At 38.4% G+C, this 17244-nt stretch overlaps 1 protein-coding gene across 1 annotated transcript in view; it reads left to right on the forward strand.

Moving 5' to 3' along the window:
• The window catches only part of IL22RA2 (interleukin 22 receptor subunit alpha 2), a 24304-nt gene extending 8062 nt beyond the window's left edge, over positions 1-16242 (forward strand). Inside the window, exons 3-5 of the mRNA XM_077776128.1 lie at positions 1010-1188; positions 14791-14960; positions 15970-16242. Coding sequence (XP_077632254.1) covers positions 1010-1188; positions 14791-14960; positions 15970-16119 — 499 coding nt within the window. The 3' untranslated portion in view covers positions 16120-16242. The remainder of the gene's footprint in view (positions 1-1009; positions 1189-14790; positions 14961-15969) is intronic.
• The last annotated feature ends 1002 nt before the right edge of the window (positions 16243-17244 follow it).

Below are 17244 nucleotides of genomic sequence, written 5' to 3' on the forward strand. Positions count from 1 at the left end.
TATAAAAAAGACTAAAAAAGAAAAAAAAAAAAAAAAAAAAAAAAAAAAAAAAAAGAACTATCACATGAAGAGAGAAGCCAGCCACAACAGCTAAATGTAGATAGCAAAGACAATGTCCCAACAATAAATAACAATTAAAAGACATCAAAACTGTACTCAATATATGTTACGGTTATGCTCTAATGGTGTCCTTTGATAAAATGCAACTGCTGCCATTATATAGTTTACAGAGTATAGATGCCAGAAGTATTGCTCATTGTATGGCCAGAAAGCTAGATTTCAAGTCTTTTCACAAATATTTTGGGAAGACTTTCACCCCAGCTTCTAATTTCCACTCTGTTTCCACCATCATCTTCTTGTGTCTTTTCTGAGTTGTGACAGAAAAAGAAAGGAAGCTTTAATCTTCCCTTTTGCTGTTACACCATCCCATAGTCTTGGGCTGAGTCAACCTATCTGTTTCTTTGTCTCAGACCTTTCCTTCATGGTCTCCCCTCCCTCACATCTAGTTCCTCCTTCCAGGATTCCCTCACTACAACCTCTGCCCCCTTTTCAACAAAAAGATTGACCAGATGTGTTGGGTAAGCAATACCTGAGATAAAAAAGTGGTAGCAACTTCTCAGAATTGGCCACATTACTCAACAGCAGGCTGATGAGAAGTGAAGAAAACCACAGGGTTGAAACCTCAGAAGCATTAAGGATGTGGGAAGCTAGTACTCAAAAGTGGAAGTTCGTTCATATACTAGAAGAATAACTTCACTAAGTATTAAAAACCCCCAAATCCCTTTGCTATGGATACAGAGGTGTTTTTCTTTCACCAAGATAGCACTTTGATTAATAAGAATAAAAGATTTGTAAAAGGTACTTGAGAGTAGCCATAAGCTTTCACAGGGGTGCTGATGTTGGAGGACAGAGCTCAACCAGTCTAAAATATTCCTAGACTGAACAAATGGATGATTCCTTCAATGGGAAGGAAGAAAACACCTCAGATCTTTGTCTTTTCCTTCTCTAGGTATGGACAGAGACAATGGAAAAATAAAGAGGACTGTTGGGGTATTCTCGAATCCTTTTGTGACCTTACTAATGAAACATCAGATATACAGGAGCCTTACTATGGGAGGGTAAGGACCATCTCAGCTGGGATCCGCTCAGACTGGACCATGACACAGCGCTTCACTCCCTGGTGGGAAAGTGAGTTCCATGGAGTTCCTTTGCATTTGCTCTTCCCAACCCCGAGGAGTCCCATAGAGCAGGCCCTATGTTTGCTCAGGTCTGCACCATCATCTCATTTGATCCAATTCTCAGAACAACCCAAGAAGATGACTTTTACTATCTTTTTTTTATAGCCCACAAACCCAAGGCACAGAGGCTTCAGTAGGTGGCCAGGTCTCACAGCCCATACAACCCAAGTTAGGATTCCATTCTACTGCATCTGACTGCAGAACCCACAGTCTAGACTGCTACCCGATTGTTACCTGCTAGGAAAAAAGTCGTTTTATACAGTAGGAAAGGAGTCATAATGCTGTAGTCCTTTCTTGAGCATAGGAAGTAAGTTCTTTAAAATACTCTTCAGAAGGATTTTCTGTTGAGGAAATTAAGACTTTAGTCATTTCCCCAAAGGGAAGACCAAAAGTTTGCTCTTGTATCCATTCCTCAATGACATATATTCTTTTTCTCAGTCATAATCCTAGAATAATATAATATAAAATATAAATTTAAGAAACCATGACCAACAGACCTTATGTAAAATAATAAACAAAAGGAAAAGAGTTTAAAAAAAGAAAGTGTTTAATCTATATGTACAAAAATATGCATACAAAGCAAGAAGGAAAGTATAGATATTTACCACAGTCCTCATAACTGTGATTAATCATGTAGCTGTAGTTAGTATTTATAACTTCTCTCTCATTATTAACTCAACATTTGCTTTCTTTCCAGGTAGTACCTCAGCTCCTCACTCTTGAGGAGTTTAAGTCCTTTTAATCTTTACTATATTAGTTTAACATAATCTTACATTGATTTTTATCACTGAATGTAAGTTCTAAGAGGCACCCCAGGTGACACCAAGCATACTTTTACCTGACCCTGTTGTATATACAGCAACTCTGCTTCCCCTAGATAGTCAGAACCAATTGCCCTAAACAACACAAGGATCTTATTTTCTCCTTGTTGGTTAGATGGCATGAAGAGCTCAAACAGGAGGAGGCCTCAATTTCCAATTTTTTTAAACCATTGTTGTTATAATCAAGTATATGGGAAACAAGCCATTTCATGAGTTGTTCATCATGTTTAACCATGAGAATTGCCCCTCGCATTTCCACTTCTTATATCCTAGATCAGTAAGTGCTGTCTATGGAAGAAATAGCACCATATGCTGGTCACAAGAATATACTAGTTCATGTTCAACTTCACAAGATGCTCTCAAACTGAGTTTTCAATTAGCCACTTTATCTTCCTTTTATAAAAGCAAGAGTTTCTAAGTGATGAGATATACCAGAAGGTCAAATACTCCTGTGGGTATGAGATTGACTTCACCTCTTCCATATTAACTTAATTCTTCTGTCATAAGCAATGTATCATCAGGTACTATGTTCATGAATGAGGCATTCATTACATTCATGGTGGGGTAGTCAGAGGGACTGCTGATAAAAGCACTGAAGCAGAGAAGACAAATCTATAATCAGCAAACTGTCTATTCCCCTGTCCTTTTCCCCTCCCTGTTGGAAGGGATAAAATAGGTAGGTAGGTAGGTAGGTAGGTAGGTAGACAGACAGATAGATAGATAGACAGACAGACAGACATAGATAGAGATAGAGATAGAGATAGATAGAGATAAAGATAGAGATAGAGATGATAGAGATGATAGAGATAGAGATAGAGATGATAGAGATATGTATACTATATAAAGTGAACTATACTGGTCCTCTTCTACAAGGAAGTTGGATATTCAGTGTATCAGTCCAGCTTTGGAAAAGGAGGTCCATATTGTTGAATCTGCATAAAGCCTCCATTCCTTTCACACAACCATTTTGTTCATAAGCCTATGGAGCAAGTATGAAACACTGGGGAAATAAGTTTTCACTGCCTCCATCTAGATTTTTTAATGGGTATATAATGGGATATATAATGGTTACCCCTTATAATTACCTATATAATGTGTACGATTCAGTGGTTTTTAGTATATTCACAGATATTACAACCATCACCTACCGTCAATTTTAGAACATTATCATCACCTCAAAAAGAAATGCCCTACTCGTTAGCTATGACCACCCTTTTCTCTCATTTCTCCAGCCCCTCAGCCCAAGGCAATGACTAACCTACTTTCTATATGTATAGAGTTCTCTATTCTGGACATTACACATGAATGGAATCATTATTATGTGATCTTTTGTGACTGGCCACTTTCACTCAGCATAATGTTTTTAAGGTTCATTCATGTTGTATTGTGTATCAGTAGTTCACTTCTTTTGTGGCTGAATAATATTCCAGTACATGAATATGTCACATTTTGTTTATCCATTCCTCAGGTGATAGATATCTGAATTGTTATTACATTTTAGCTATGATAGTGTATATCTGCTATACTGTTTTCCAAAGCAGCTGCACCATTTTACATTCCCATCAGCAGTGTATGAGGGTCCTGATTTCTTCACATCCTTAGCAACACATACCTGACCTTTTGATATAGCTGTCTTAGTTGGTATGAAGTGGTATCTCATGTGGCTTTGATTTGCATTTCCCTGATGATTAATGGTGTTGAGTGTCATTTCATGTGCTTATAGGCCATTTGTGTATCTCTCTTGGAGAATTATCTATTTAGCTCCTTTGCCCATTTTTAAATTGGCTTACTTATCTTTTTATTACTGAGTTGTAAGAGCTCTTAATTTATTATGGATACCAGTCCTTAGTCAGATATATGATTTTCAAATATTTTCTCCCATTCTGTGGTTTGTCTTTTCACTCTCTTGATGGAGTGATTTGAAGCACACATTTTTAAAATTTTGATGAAGTCAATCTATTTTTTCCCTGTTGCTCATGCTTTTGGTGTAATATCTACAAATCCTTTGCCAAATCTAAGCCTATGGAGGTTTATCTGATGTTTTTTAAAGAGTTTTATAGTTTTAGCTCTTACATTTTGATCTTTGATCCATTGAGTTTGTTTTTATGTATGGTGTGAGGTAAGGGTCCACCTTCATTCTTTTATAAATGGCTAGCCAGTGGTTCCAGTGTCATTTGTTGGAAAGACTATTCTTTTCCCTTTGAATGATCTTGGTGCTCTTGGTGAAAATAAGCTAATCATAGACCTGTGGGTTTATTTTTAGACTCTCACTTTGGTTTCAATGTTCTATACATAAATCTTTGTGCCAGTACCACACTATCTTAATTTCTGTTGCTTTGTAGCAAACTTTGAAATTGAAAAGTGTGAGCCCTCCCACTTTGTTCTCCTGTTTCAAGATTGTTTTGGCTATTCTGGGTCCCTTGCAATTTCATACCCACCTAGATTTTTGAAAGCTTCCTTTTGGTAGGTGGATTTTACTTTGCATTCACATGGACATAGAAATATTTGCTTCAGAGTCCATCCACATACCTCTTCTCCAGACCTCCTGCCCCCAACTGAGTAGCAGTCCACTTCTGGCCAGCGCCATCATGTCATGCAGAACCTTCTGGGAAGCAGGCTTTTTTTCTTCTTTCTTCTTAAATTAACTAGTCATAGGGGACTCTTCAAGATGCCATAACTATAGAGCAAGAAGAAATGATCAGACAGTATGTGTAGTTGTGCGGAGAGGACAGACCACCTACTTTTGTAAATTCATTTGATGCTAAGACCTGCTAGAGGCTAAACTCCTATAATCTGTTTCCACTTGCTGTTGTCATGTCTTTGTGCATTTTATGACTTTCTGTATCAGAGGACACCCAGCTTATGATAGGAAACTCAGACCACATCGCTCCTTGGTATCTCTTGATTCAAGCATTCATTTTCCATCAGGGCTCAGTAACAAGGAAGTCTGAAGTTTTTTTTCCAAAAGAAACATAGTTTTTTTCTGAAGAGGGTATGACTTTGTTCCAAGAAATCCAGGTACTTAGAATTGCCACAGTCTCCAAATAGCATCCTGATCTGCCACAGATATTTTGAAGATTGTTGGATTTTCTGGATCATAAAAGACAAGTAGTGACATCTTTCTCCTTTGCAACATGAACTAGTTGAGAAGTCTGTCATTTAGTCTGGGTCCTTCTCAAAGTTGAAAAATCTTATGGGTTACTTTGTAAACGAGTAGCACAACTAAATGAAATATGTGTTTCCTACAAAATGCATAGAGGCCCAACAAACCAGTGAAACTTTCTTAGCAGTAGGGGATGCAAAATGAAACAACTTGTCTTTCACTTGAAAGGAAACATCTCAACAAACCCCAGAGGAAATATAACTCCAACATGTTTCTATAACATGTTTCCTACTAAAGCATCTATAGTGCCTAGGACATTAGGCATACCAAGTTCAAGCAGTATCATGATATCTCGTGGTAAAAAGATCAGAGACTCTGTAGACTATATGTGATAGAGGCCCAGACGACTATGAAAGCCAAGTGAAAGGAAATTGTTCTGATGCTTTCTAATTATTGGACAAAAGAAGGAAAAAATTCTCCAACCAATAGCTATATTGATTGACTCGAAAACAGAGACACTGTAACTGAATAGCAGTTATACCATGGTCATCACCTAAGTACATTTACAATTATCCTTCTTATTATTTAAGATCTATGGTTTTGGGAGAGGAGGGAACAATTCAAATAGATGAGTTAAATGAGGGAAGTGATACACTTCACTACCCCTGCATTTTTCAAAGTGTTTTTGATGCATAAATTTTGTCCAAAAGAGGAATTCCATTGGCTTCCACTTGACCTTTCATCCCATAATACCCTCCATGCCAATGAAATGGAAATCAACTTGGAAATGGATTCTGTCAGTTGTGGTGTATATCTTATTAAATTTACTTTTATTGCCTGACTACTGTAAGAATGCACTAAAAAAGGCATCTGAGTCCCCAGAAATTATCATCAACTCAGAATCAGGGTCCCATTACTGGCCAGAGTCTACACTTACCTTTCTCTAATTCGCAATTACCCTCTAGGAAAGGATGAAAGACTTATCATAAAACTGGTAGCATTATTGCTTCACTTGCCTTCCAAATCTCACCCTAATGATCTAACTAGTACAACGTCCAATTAAATCCAAACTAATTAGATCATTTACAGAATGCTAGATGCAATGGAATTTAGAAAAAGACATCTTTAGGGGCACCTGGGTGGCTTAGTCGGTTAAGCCTCCGACTTTCGCTTGGGTCATGATCTCGCGGTTCATGGGTTCGAGCCCCGCGTCGGGCTCTGTGCTGACTGCCAGCTCGGAGCCTGGAGCCTATTTCGGAGTCTGTGTCTCCCTCTCTCTCTGACCCTCCCCTGCTCACACTGTCTCTCTCCTAGAAATAAATAAAAAAATATTTAAAGAAAAAGAAAAAGACATCTTTAGTTTGTCAAATCTTCAACTAGTAAGAGAGTGGAATGGCAATCGAGTAAACTATCCATGGCATCCAGCACAGTGTTTCCTGGAATAACTTGAGATTCAAGCCCAACACACTCCACCAACAATTCTCTGAGGGAGGAAAAGGAGACTGTACAACTAAGCTGGTACACAGCGGTGAGGGGAATTTGCAGAGTAGTTTAATTACTATATTCAAACTTCCAGATGGGGTCAACTTCAAATTTATTTCGCAAACAAAGCCTTCTTGAGTGTGATCCGTTAGGCTAGTTGGTAAGACTAGCCAACGATGTTGGGTGAGATGAGCTGAAGTTTTGACTCAATTCTATTTAAATTGAGATAGTGTTGCATGAAGAAAGGTTTGTGTTCTTTCTGTATGACTGTCCCAGGAAGGGAAAAACTCAAAAAAATTTTTTTTTAAAGCCAGGACCACTTAAGAGAGTAAGAAAGCAGTGCATAACACGATCAATGCATAACACGGTCAACACTGGAGCTACTCTTGTTGAAGAGAGAGCAACAGCCCTGCTCACTTGCCTCATCCTTTACCTCCAGTTTTGCCTCTCCTGCCGCAGGTCCTGAGGTTTTCTGAAAAAAGCGTTTTGAGAAACACGTTGCTAGGATAATAGAACAGCATGTTCCTAGAGCCTATGATACAGGCCTAATGAATCAACTGAATGCACTGACTCAGCCTGAGACACGTTTCTAAACAACAGGGTGTTGTTTTAGGTTAAGGGGTTCTGACTCCTAGTATCTATGTAGGGACAAAGCAACATTTAAGAAAAAAAACAACCCCTTAAGTTAAAGCAGCATTTGAGGCTCAGTATGATGTCAGTCTTACCTAAAACCATATTTTTTTTGAATTGAAAATAGCTGTGAAGTTTGAGAATAGGCCTGATCTTCTAATGGAAAGACTTAAAATCATTCAGCAATGGCTGAATGACTTTATTCCTTCAGCATGTGTTTATAAAGCACTTACTAGGTTCTGGGCATTATACTAGGTTCTGGGGAGAAAATAGCAAGCACATGAGACACAAAGAAGTTTCTTTCTTCATAGAGATTACTATTCAATGGGGAAGACAGATCTTAATAAAATAATAATACAAATGAACATAAAATGATACCAAGGACAGGTGGTCCAAAAGAGACCCACAGTGCTATGAGAGCCTAGTCAAGGAGAGACATGATCAGGGATATCAGGAAAAGCATATCTCGGGAAATGACACTTGAGCTGATATTGAAAGATGAATACAGGTTAACTAGACAAGAAAAGATGGACAAGGCCCTCAGACAGGAGGAAGCATGACAGGTTCAAGAGACTGAAAAACAGCTGCATGTTGATGAGGGTCAGGCAGAGGGGCTGGAAATAAGATGGGACCAGAGAGACAGACCAGGAATGAGAATGTTCTAGTAAGGAGTTATGACATTCTTCAGAAAAAATAGAAAGGGATTTTAATCAGGGGATGATGTCATCAGATTTGTGTATTGAAAAGATCACTTGGGCTGTCTGTGGAAATACAGATCACAAAAAAAAGAGACTGGATGCAGGGAAGTGAGTTAGTGAGTTCTTGTAATAGCCGGTAAGAGTCAGGATTCGGCTTAAATTTGGATAATGGAAAGAACTATAGAAAATTTATCATTGAAGGGACATTTGGTAGGAAAAATTGGCAGGCCTTGGAGACGGGTTGCACATAGAAGTAAGGAAGAAGAGGGGCGCCTGGGTGGCTTAGTCGGTTAGCATCCGACTTTCGCTTAGGTCATGGTCTCACGGTTCGTGGGTTCGAGCCCCGCGTCGGGCTCTGTGCTGACTGCCAGCTCAGAGCCTGGAGCCTGTTTCAGTCTGTGACTCCCTCTCTCTCTGACCCTCCCCTGCTCACGCTGTCTCTGTCTCTCTCTCTCCTAGAAATAAATAAAACATTAAAAAAAAAAAAGAAGAAGTAAGGAAGAAGAACGTATCAAAGATGACTTCCAAGCTTCTGGCTTGCATAACTGGATGTATCACTGAGATAGTTTTTGATGAGGCTGGATGGGAAAAGACCAATTTGATGGGGTGCAGAGTAATGGAGACCATAAGTCAGTTTTGAATATGATTTCAGATATCTAAGGGAAACACCTATACAGATCCAGGACTCTATTAGACACACATTTGTGAGTCATTTGCATATCGTACAATTGGCATTGATAGGATTGTCTAGGCAGAAAGTATTGAGAAGGAGTGTTGAATAAACCCAGGTGTCTAAAGGATGCCTGAGTACAAGGTATGAGGAAACCAGTGAGTCCATATATTTGTGAATGCTCTGGAAGGCAATTGCTTCAAGGAGAGAACAGTCGAGTAAAACAGTCTTGGGAGATCAAGTCATCTTAAATCGTCCATTACAACAAAATCACAAGTCAGTGCATGGGTCAAGAACGGTCACTCCATTACAAAGCTCAGCAGCACAGACCACACAGTAGGGGCTCCTGTGATGTCTGCAGCCAGGCTCACTGGTATTCTAGACCAGCACTTGAAACATATACATCACCTGTATTTCAGATTAAATATCACATTAAACAATACAAATCTAAGATAATGAATGCATACATTCAAAGGACAGGTTCTGCATGCATGTGATTAAAAGAAAATTCTTCAATAATAATAACTTGGGCCAGAAGAAACAAGGATTAGTCAGTTTACACATAAATACATTAGTGGGGAAAGAAAATACACAGTAGTATTTAACCTTGCCACTATCCATCTTTAACTAATGTCCACCAGTTGAGTTAAGTCTAAACTGAGAGTCACATTTTAAAAAGAGAACTGGCTTTTTTTTTTTTTTTTGGCTTTTTGTTTCTTTGGTGCTAGATATGTGCCAAGATTGTTAAAAATGTTTTTAATCCAGGAGAAAGTTAAGCATACATTAAACTGGCCTACAAAACTAAACAATAACTCTTCTCACCTTGTAAGGGACAGACAAGGGGTCTACAGTCACTAGAATTTGGAGCAAGGAAATTACAAACAGGCTTAAGTGTCAACCACCTCACAAAATTTAAGTGTAAACAAAGCAGGAAATCCTTCATCTTCAAACCAATTAGACAAAATTGCTGACAATTGAGAAGTGAATTAACAACTTTTGGTTTCAGACTAAACGGGGTGGGTATTTGTGACGGTAGAAACTGTCCTCTTCTAAAATGCTTGGAAAGTCTGGTAAAACATAATTTTTTTTTTTAACTCTACAGAGGAACATGAGAGGAAACAAAGGAAATCTCCTGGGTCTCCAAAGCAAAGTAGCTGGAAAACAGTAGCTGTTTCCCAGAGGGGAAACTAGAGGGGAAACAAAGTGAAGTCGCGCTGTCCTGAGGGCATTTTCCCAGACTTGGTAACTAGCCCCTAAGTGGCAACAGCTCCCCACCCTTGAGGCAGGAGACAAGGTTGTAGGTCTATGCTAGGTGGGGAGTTACAATTAGCACCCTCATAAAATCTTAGCCGGTCAAAGAGCTCCTATAAGAAAAAAGAGCAGACTAGGAAAAGCCCTCCCAAGAAAGAGAGGAAACAGAGAAGGGCGTATGATTCATTCTTGACTTAGTTATCAGGTGTTTCCTAAATTCATAAAGGCTTGCGATTCAGATATATCCAACTTTCAAGTTTCAGAAAACACCATCTTGAGGTTGTACCAGGTTGATGGTGCCACAGAGATACCTTGCAGACACAAAAGCAAATACCAGAGTTGAGAAGCAACACAACACATGTATACAGTCATTTGATCTGTGTCCCTGGTTTAGTTCAGCGTCGTCACTATGGTCTAAATGAGATGATTGTTATGCCGAGAGACATTGGGACCAACCGAGACCGCTGAAGCCAAATTAAGGGAGTCTTTATACTCGCGGGGACTGCACAGACTTAACACAGAACTCTAAATGTGTGGCCCCGAGTCCAAGGACTTAGGGCTTTCTATAATGAGCAAGCAGGCAAGTGGGCAGTACAAAATTGACCAGTTATTGTAAAAAGGCTACAAAGTGATAAAGAGAGCAGCCCTTATCCTGGTACGGAAGGCAACATTTGTTATTTTGAAGGCATGGCTCAGGGTTTTGGGGAGTTTCAAGGGAATAGCCATTATCTCAAGGACAAAGCATGCAAACTATGTCATAAATAACCATTATCAGGGAATATTAACCCTTGTCTTCTTATTTGTGTTTTTCCTTGCACCTGAGGATAGTTATGTAGCCCTCCGAGTGCAGGCCTGGAAGGTAAGCTCTGGGTCAAGATGGAAGGACTGAGGCTAAATTCATGTGCAACACTAGATCAATTGGAAAAGTAATAAATCTTGTTCCCTTACGTCACCTGTTTACAAGACCAAATCTGGCTGGATGAAAATAATAAAACTTAGCAACTACACCTTGTGAGCCAAAGCACCTGCTTCTATTTTTGTAAAGAAATTTTATTGTAACATAGTCACACCCATTTCCTTCCATTTTGCCTGGGACTGCTTTCACACTGCAGGCAATGGCATAGTGAGCAGTTAAAACAGAGACACATGCAGCCCAAAAGCTGCATTTTATTTATTATCTGGCACCTTACAGAAAATGTTTGCCACCTACTATTCTGTAAGATAACATAGGAGAATATTTTCATGACTTTGGGACAGGCAGATCCCCAAAAGTACTACTGATGGAGGGAATAACTAATAAATTGAACTATACTAAATTTAAGAGCTTCTTTTTATCAAAACGAACCATTAAAATGATGAAAATACAAATCCCAGGGAGAAGATATTCACAGTGCTATATCTGACAAAGGACTGTGTTCAGTATGTGCAAAGAACTCTTACAAATTAATAAGAAGAAGACGAGACAACCAATTAAAAAAAAGGGCAGAAGATTTGAACAGCTCTTCACAGAAGAGGACATCCAAATGGCCAACAAACACGTCCATTAGTTGTCAGGAAAATGCAACTTAAAAACACAGTGAATTAGTACTGTACACTTACCAGAATGCCTAAAATTAATTAAAAAAAAAATAATAATGCCAAATGTTAGAATGTGAAAAATGAGACTTTCATATACCACTAAAGGGAGTATTAACTGGTAGGTCCCCTGAAGCATGGAAATATCTATAAAAGCTAAACTGATATAACAACCTAAGCCTGTGAATAGATAAATTGTGATATACATATAATTAAATACTATATAGGGGCACCTGGGTGGCTCAGTCAGTTGAGTGTCTGACTTCAGCTCAGGTCATGATCTCACAGTTCGTGAGTTTGAGCCCCGCATCAGGCTCTCTGCTCTCCACACAGAGACTGCTTCAGATCCTCTGTCCCCCTCCCCACTTCTGCTCCTCCCCTGCTCATGTTCTCTCACTCAGAAATGAATAAACGTTAAAAAAATACTCCATAGCAATCAAGAGAATGAACTCTTGATACATGCAACAATATGGATTATTATATACTTTATATAATATATATATTAGTTTGCGAGGGCAACCACAGAGTACCACAGACTCCCTGGCTTACGCAACAGAAATTTATTTTCCCACAGTTCTGAGGCCAGAAGTCAAAAACCAAAGTATCAGCAGGTTTGGTTTCTTCTAAGGCCTCTCTTCCTTGGCTTGGCTTTCTCTCTGTGTCCTCACGTGGTCATCCCTCTGTGCTCACGTGTGTCGGAGTCTTCTTGTAAGGGCACCAGTCATATTGGATTAAGGCCCACCAACATCACCCATGAAGTCAATAGGACTTCATTTTCCTTTAATTAACCTTTTTAAAGTCCCTGTCTCCAAACATGGTCGTATTCTGAGAAACAGGGGGCTTAGGACTTCAGCCTATGAATTTTCAGGGGACAAAATTCAGCCCATAATTATATATCTGTGTCTGTATCTATCTATATCTTTATCTATATCTATGTCTATATCTATATCTATATCTGTAGACCTAGATCTAGATATATATAGAGAAAGAAAGAATCCAGTCACAAAAAAAGTGTATATTGCATGACTTCAAAAACTGATATATATGGTAATAGACATCAGTACAACTGTGGTTATCTTCTGGGATTAAGTAATTGGAGGAACCATGAAGGAGGTTTCCAAGGTGCTAGTAATGTTCCTTAATCTGGATAATAGCTATTCAGGAGTGTTTATTTGTAAAGATTTATTGAGCCATATGGTTTATTTGTCAGTATCTATTTTACAGGCCAATGAATGTTTATTTAAAATTTAAAAGTTCAGGGGCACCTAGATGGCTCAGTTGTTTGAGTGACCAACTTTGGCCCAGGTCATGATCTCATGGCTTGTGGGTTTGAGCCCCACGTCGGGCTCTGTGCTGACAGCTCAGAGCCTGGAACCTGCTTCAGATTCTGGGTCTCTCTCTCTGCCCCTCCTCTGCTCATGCTCTGTCTCTGTCTCTCTCATGCTAAATAAATAAATAAATAAATAGACGTTAAAAAACTTTTTTTTAATTTAAAAATTCATACTTAACCTGGCAGGGGAGACCTCGATCACATGGTTCTCTCAGGGCAAAGACCATCCATTACACTCAGGTCGTTCTGACCCCTGTGATTTCCTCAAGCAGGTGAACTCACCTGTACTTTCCCCAGATTTAAAAAAATTAATTAAATTAAATTAAAAATTTTTGCTCCAAAGCAGCAAAAATGAAAGTATCAACTTTATTATTATTTTAAAATGTTTTATTTATTTCTGAGAGAGAGAAAGAGACAGCATGAGCAGGGGAGGATCAGAGAGAGAGGGAGACAAGAATCTGAAGCAGGCTCCAGGCTCTGAGCTAGCTGTCAGCACAGAGCCCGACGGGGGGGCTCGAACCCACGACCCGCGAGATCATGGCCTGAGCCGAAGTCAGATGCTTAACGAACTGAGCCACCCAGACACTCCTGAAAGTATCAACTTTAAACATGTGCTCACACTTAAAACACAAGGTAGTAGATCAATATAAGCAAGTTTGGAAGAAACAGTCATCTACCTTACTAGCATTTCTAGTATTTACCATAGTGGAAGCAAATAGCAAAATAAATAAGTTTAAAGATATAACAGAGGAAATAAAAGCATAATCAAGGGACAAAATATTATTCTTTAGGACCAGATAGACTGAAAAAGATGCAGAGCTCATAAAAATTTTTAAAAACTCATAGAAATAAAAAAAAATAATTTGGGGACTTAAAGATCTGTTTAGACAAGGCTGAATTAGTAAATTGGTGGACTGGAAGACAGGTCTGAAAAAGCCATTCAGAATACTCTGCTGAGGAAAACAGATGGAAAAACAAAAGGGAAGTTAAGATATATAGAGAATCAAGTAAGAAATTCTAACAGGTGTTGAACTGAAATTCCAAAAAAAAGCATATATAGCTCTTTATGTACTTATCTCTGTCCGTCTAGCTATCTAGCTATCATCTTTCTTATCTATCAGGAATGGTTAATTTTCAAGAATTATAAAGATACAAATCTACAAACTGAAAATATGTAATGAATACCAAAAAGGAAGACAACAACAAAATCCATTATGGAATTAATTCTTCCTAGAATTGCCATACTTAATCTGAAGAAAATTAAAGTGACTGTTAATTTATCCAGTTTTCTTTCCTAGTTCTTAATGATCTGATTAATGATATCAAAATGCAAGGACCAAAAATTCTCTCTCTGGATCCTTCATGCTCTTCCATAGTATATAACAGAACCCTGTTGAATTAATTTTATAACAACAAATCTTCAAATGGTTTTAAAGCTGCTTTGAAATTTCACATCTTTAAGAGCCTACAGAATATTTTAAATCTCCATCCAAGTAACTTTTTACACTTCATTTTCCAAAACCATCACTATGGGCTAGGGAAAATGTTGATAAATGTCCTCTTAAAGCTGAGGGGCGCCTGGGTGGCTCAGCCAGTTGAGTGGCTGACGGGCTCAGATTATGATCACACGGTTCGTGGGTTCCAGCCCCGCATAGGGCTCTGTGCTGACTGCCAGCTCAGAGCCTGGAGCCTGTTTCAGATTCTGTGTCTCCCACTCTCTCTGAACCTCCCCTGCTCACGCTGTCTCTCTCTCTCTCTCAGAAATAAATAAAAAAAAATTTAAAGCTGAATCAGGAGGTACCAGTCTTTGCAAACAAAAAATTGTCTCCAAAGAGAATTCTCAGACATTCATATTTTAGGTGTCAGCAGTATTTCTTCATAATTATTTTGCCCACATCTCTGAGTTTAGTAGTGACTTGTTATTATGTATAACGTGTCCATGTGAAATATTACATTTTTTTAATGATTTGTCAAATTCTCTTCTTTCTCCAGCGAAAATTGATCCTCCAGTCATGAATATAACTCAAGTTAATGGATCTTTGTTGGTGATTCTCCAGGCTCCAGGTTTACCATATAGAGACCAAAAAGGAAAAAATGTATCAATAGAAAATTACTATGAGCTAGTATATCGAGTCTTTATAATTAACAATTCACTAGAAAAGGTAAGTTCAGGTGAAAAGGCAAGTTTGGTATCTTTCTTTTGTTCACTTAAGTAACATTTAGCTCTAAAGTATGTCCATTCTTTTGCCACTCAATCCCCTCTTATTTTTCTTTACCTTTTTTCAGTTCCTTCTCACTTCCATCCCACTGATGAACAACTTGCAATCTGCATCACCATCAGATGTATGTGTGTGTGTACGTGTGTGGGGGGGTTTGTGCCTTTGCTCAGCTGGTCTCCACTTCATCTTGCCTCGTTAATCTGAAGAAAATGAAAGTGACTGTCTAAAGATTGGTGCATATTTAAGATTGTTGTTAACAATATTTAATTCCATTTGATGACCACAAATATTCATTTTTATGGGTTTTACACACTCCTTTTAAGTGGCTTTTGGATTACAGCATTATACATTTATGCCAATTTTTCTATAGTATTTTAATCTACCATCTGTGCCTTTATCTTACTTGATAGTTAATTGAATGTTCCTTTTTGGTGTCCATCTAAAACAGTGTTCCTATGGTTGTGGCACAGAAGCTCACTCGAACTGGTTCAAACAGAAAAGTGGAGGGAGAAGTGAGGAGTTTAATAAAACTCCAAATAGATAAGTGATCTTAGGGACAGGAAGAAGCAGGAAATAAAGGGCTGCAGGCTTTCAAGTGACAGGGAAGGACAAATAGAGCGTCTTTAAGGATCCCAATCAATCCGTCTCTCTGGCCACATGTCTCTTGTCTACAGTGGTCTCCAAGTCGCCTCCATTTTCCTCACTGTACAGTGCAAATTCTTGGAAAAGAAATTCTGGCCACTCGGCCAACCAGTCAGTAGCCCTCATGTCGCATGTACACAGCCATGATCTGTCTCTTTATCAGGTTGTGAACTAGAACTCTGGAGAAAGACGATGTATCTGGGAAGAAACCCTACAATCCAACTACTACTGAGACTATGGACAACTTAATAGAACAAACCAGTGACTAACTGAAAACCATTTGTCATCTTACTTTTCCCCTTATGTACAGGAACAAAAGGTATATGAAGGAGCTCACAGAGTTGTTGACATTGGAGCTCTGGCACCTCACATGGATTACTGTGTAGTGGCTGAAATGTACCAGCCCATGCTAGACAGAAGAAGTCGGAGAAGTGAAGAGAAATGTGTGGAACTTCCTTGAAGGGTTGTGGAGTGCTCCACAATATGGAAATCAAAAACTCTCTGAGAATGGGCTGTCTCAGGTTTGAAGGATCTCGCTGAAAGTTGTGTATATATTTTCTTGATGCGGTGTTTGCCATTAATTACACCTTGGGGAACTCTTTGTTTATCCATTTTCTTCCTTTACATTTTACTTGTAAACTAATTTAAGCAACATAGCTCAAAACATTAGAATTTAAAGAGGAGGCAAAGAATAAAAGGCTCTCTGAAACGCAGAACTTTATATCTGAATGTAGCATCCCAACAACAATTTGCATTGCTGTAAGACAGCTAAGTAAACATTTAAGAGACAAGGTTAGAGTAGACATTTAACAAAATAGTGTTGGATTAATGTTTTTAAGAGAGTGCTACAGATGAAAGCAATCTTGAAGCAATACTTTTTCACTCTCTATTGAGACAGTTAACTTGACATAAATATGCCAATTTTTACATAAATGGAACTTTTACTTGCATGAATATTTTCCCATGCATTTCCTATTTTATATGAATATACTTTTTCACACATTTATTTTCTGTTGTAAAATATTTTTACTGAATGAATCAATATCTTCTTTTAACTTCTATTCTATGTAAATAAAAATAGCATCTGAAAAAAAATTTCTATGATCTCTGGATTAATATCTAGATTAATATTGATGATAACATCTAAATACCAAAGGAAGCCTATGCAATATAATTTTCCTCATTTAATACATACATTAAGGATTTCTTTTCCGTGTTTGTTTTGTTTTTTTTAATATTGCCCTAAAATTATTCATCCTTATTCTCAAAATCAAGTAAATATCTTTCAGCAACAAAGTAAAAAGAAATTTTAATGCCAATTTATACCACAGTTACTACTCAACTCTCCCAGCAAAGGGTCCTTGTCAGTAGCCTTATCATCTTCTCTGTGCACAAGGATGTTATGAATGACAGTTTGATTGGGGGGTGTGGGGAGTAATTGGGACAAGGTAGAGAAGTTGGCTTGAAAGTGAAAGCATACAGGGGGTGGTATTTTGTTTGGAAGAGGGACTGGTGTGAGTGGAGATTATAGGACCATAAAAACCCCACCAATGACCTCCCAGAAGCTCCACTACCCCCTGAGCAA

Source organism: Crocuta crocuta, unplaced genomic scaffold (assembly GCF_008692635.1).
Source record: "Crocuta crocuta isolate KB4526 unplaced genomic scaffold, BGI_CrCroc_1.0 scaffold25, whole genome shotgun sequence".
NCBI classification, from domain to species: domain Eukaryota; kingdom Metazoa; phylum Chordata; class Mammalia; order Carnivora; family Hyaenidae; genus Crocuta; species Crocuta crocuta.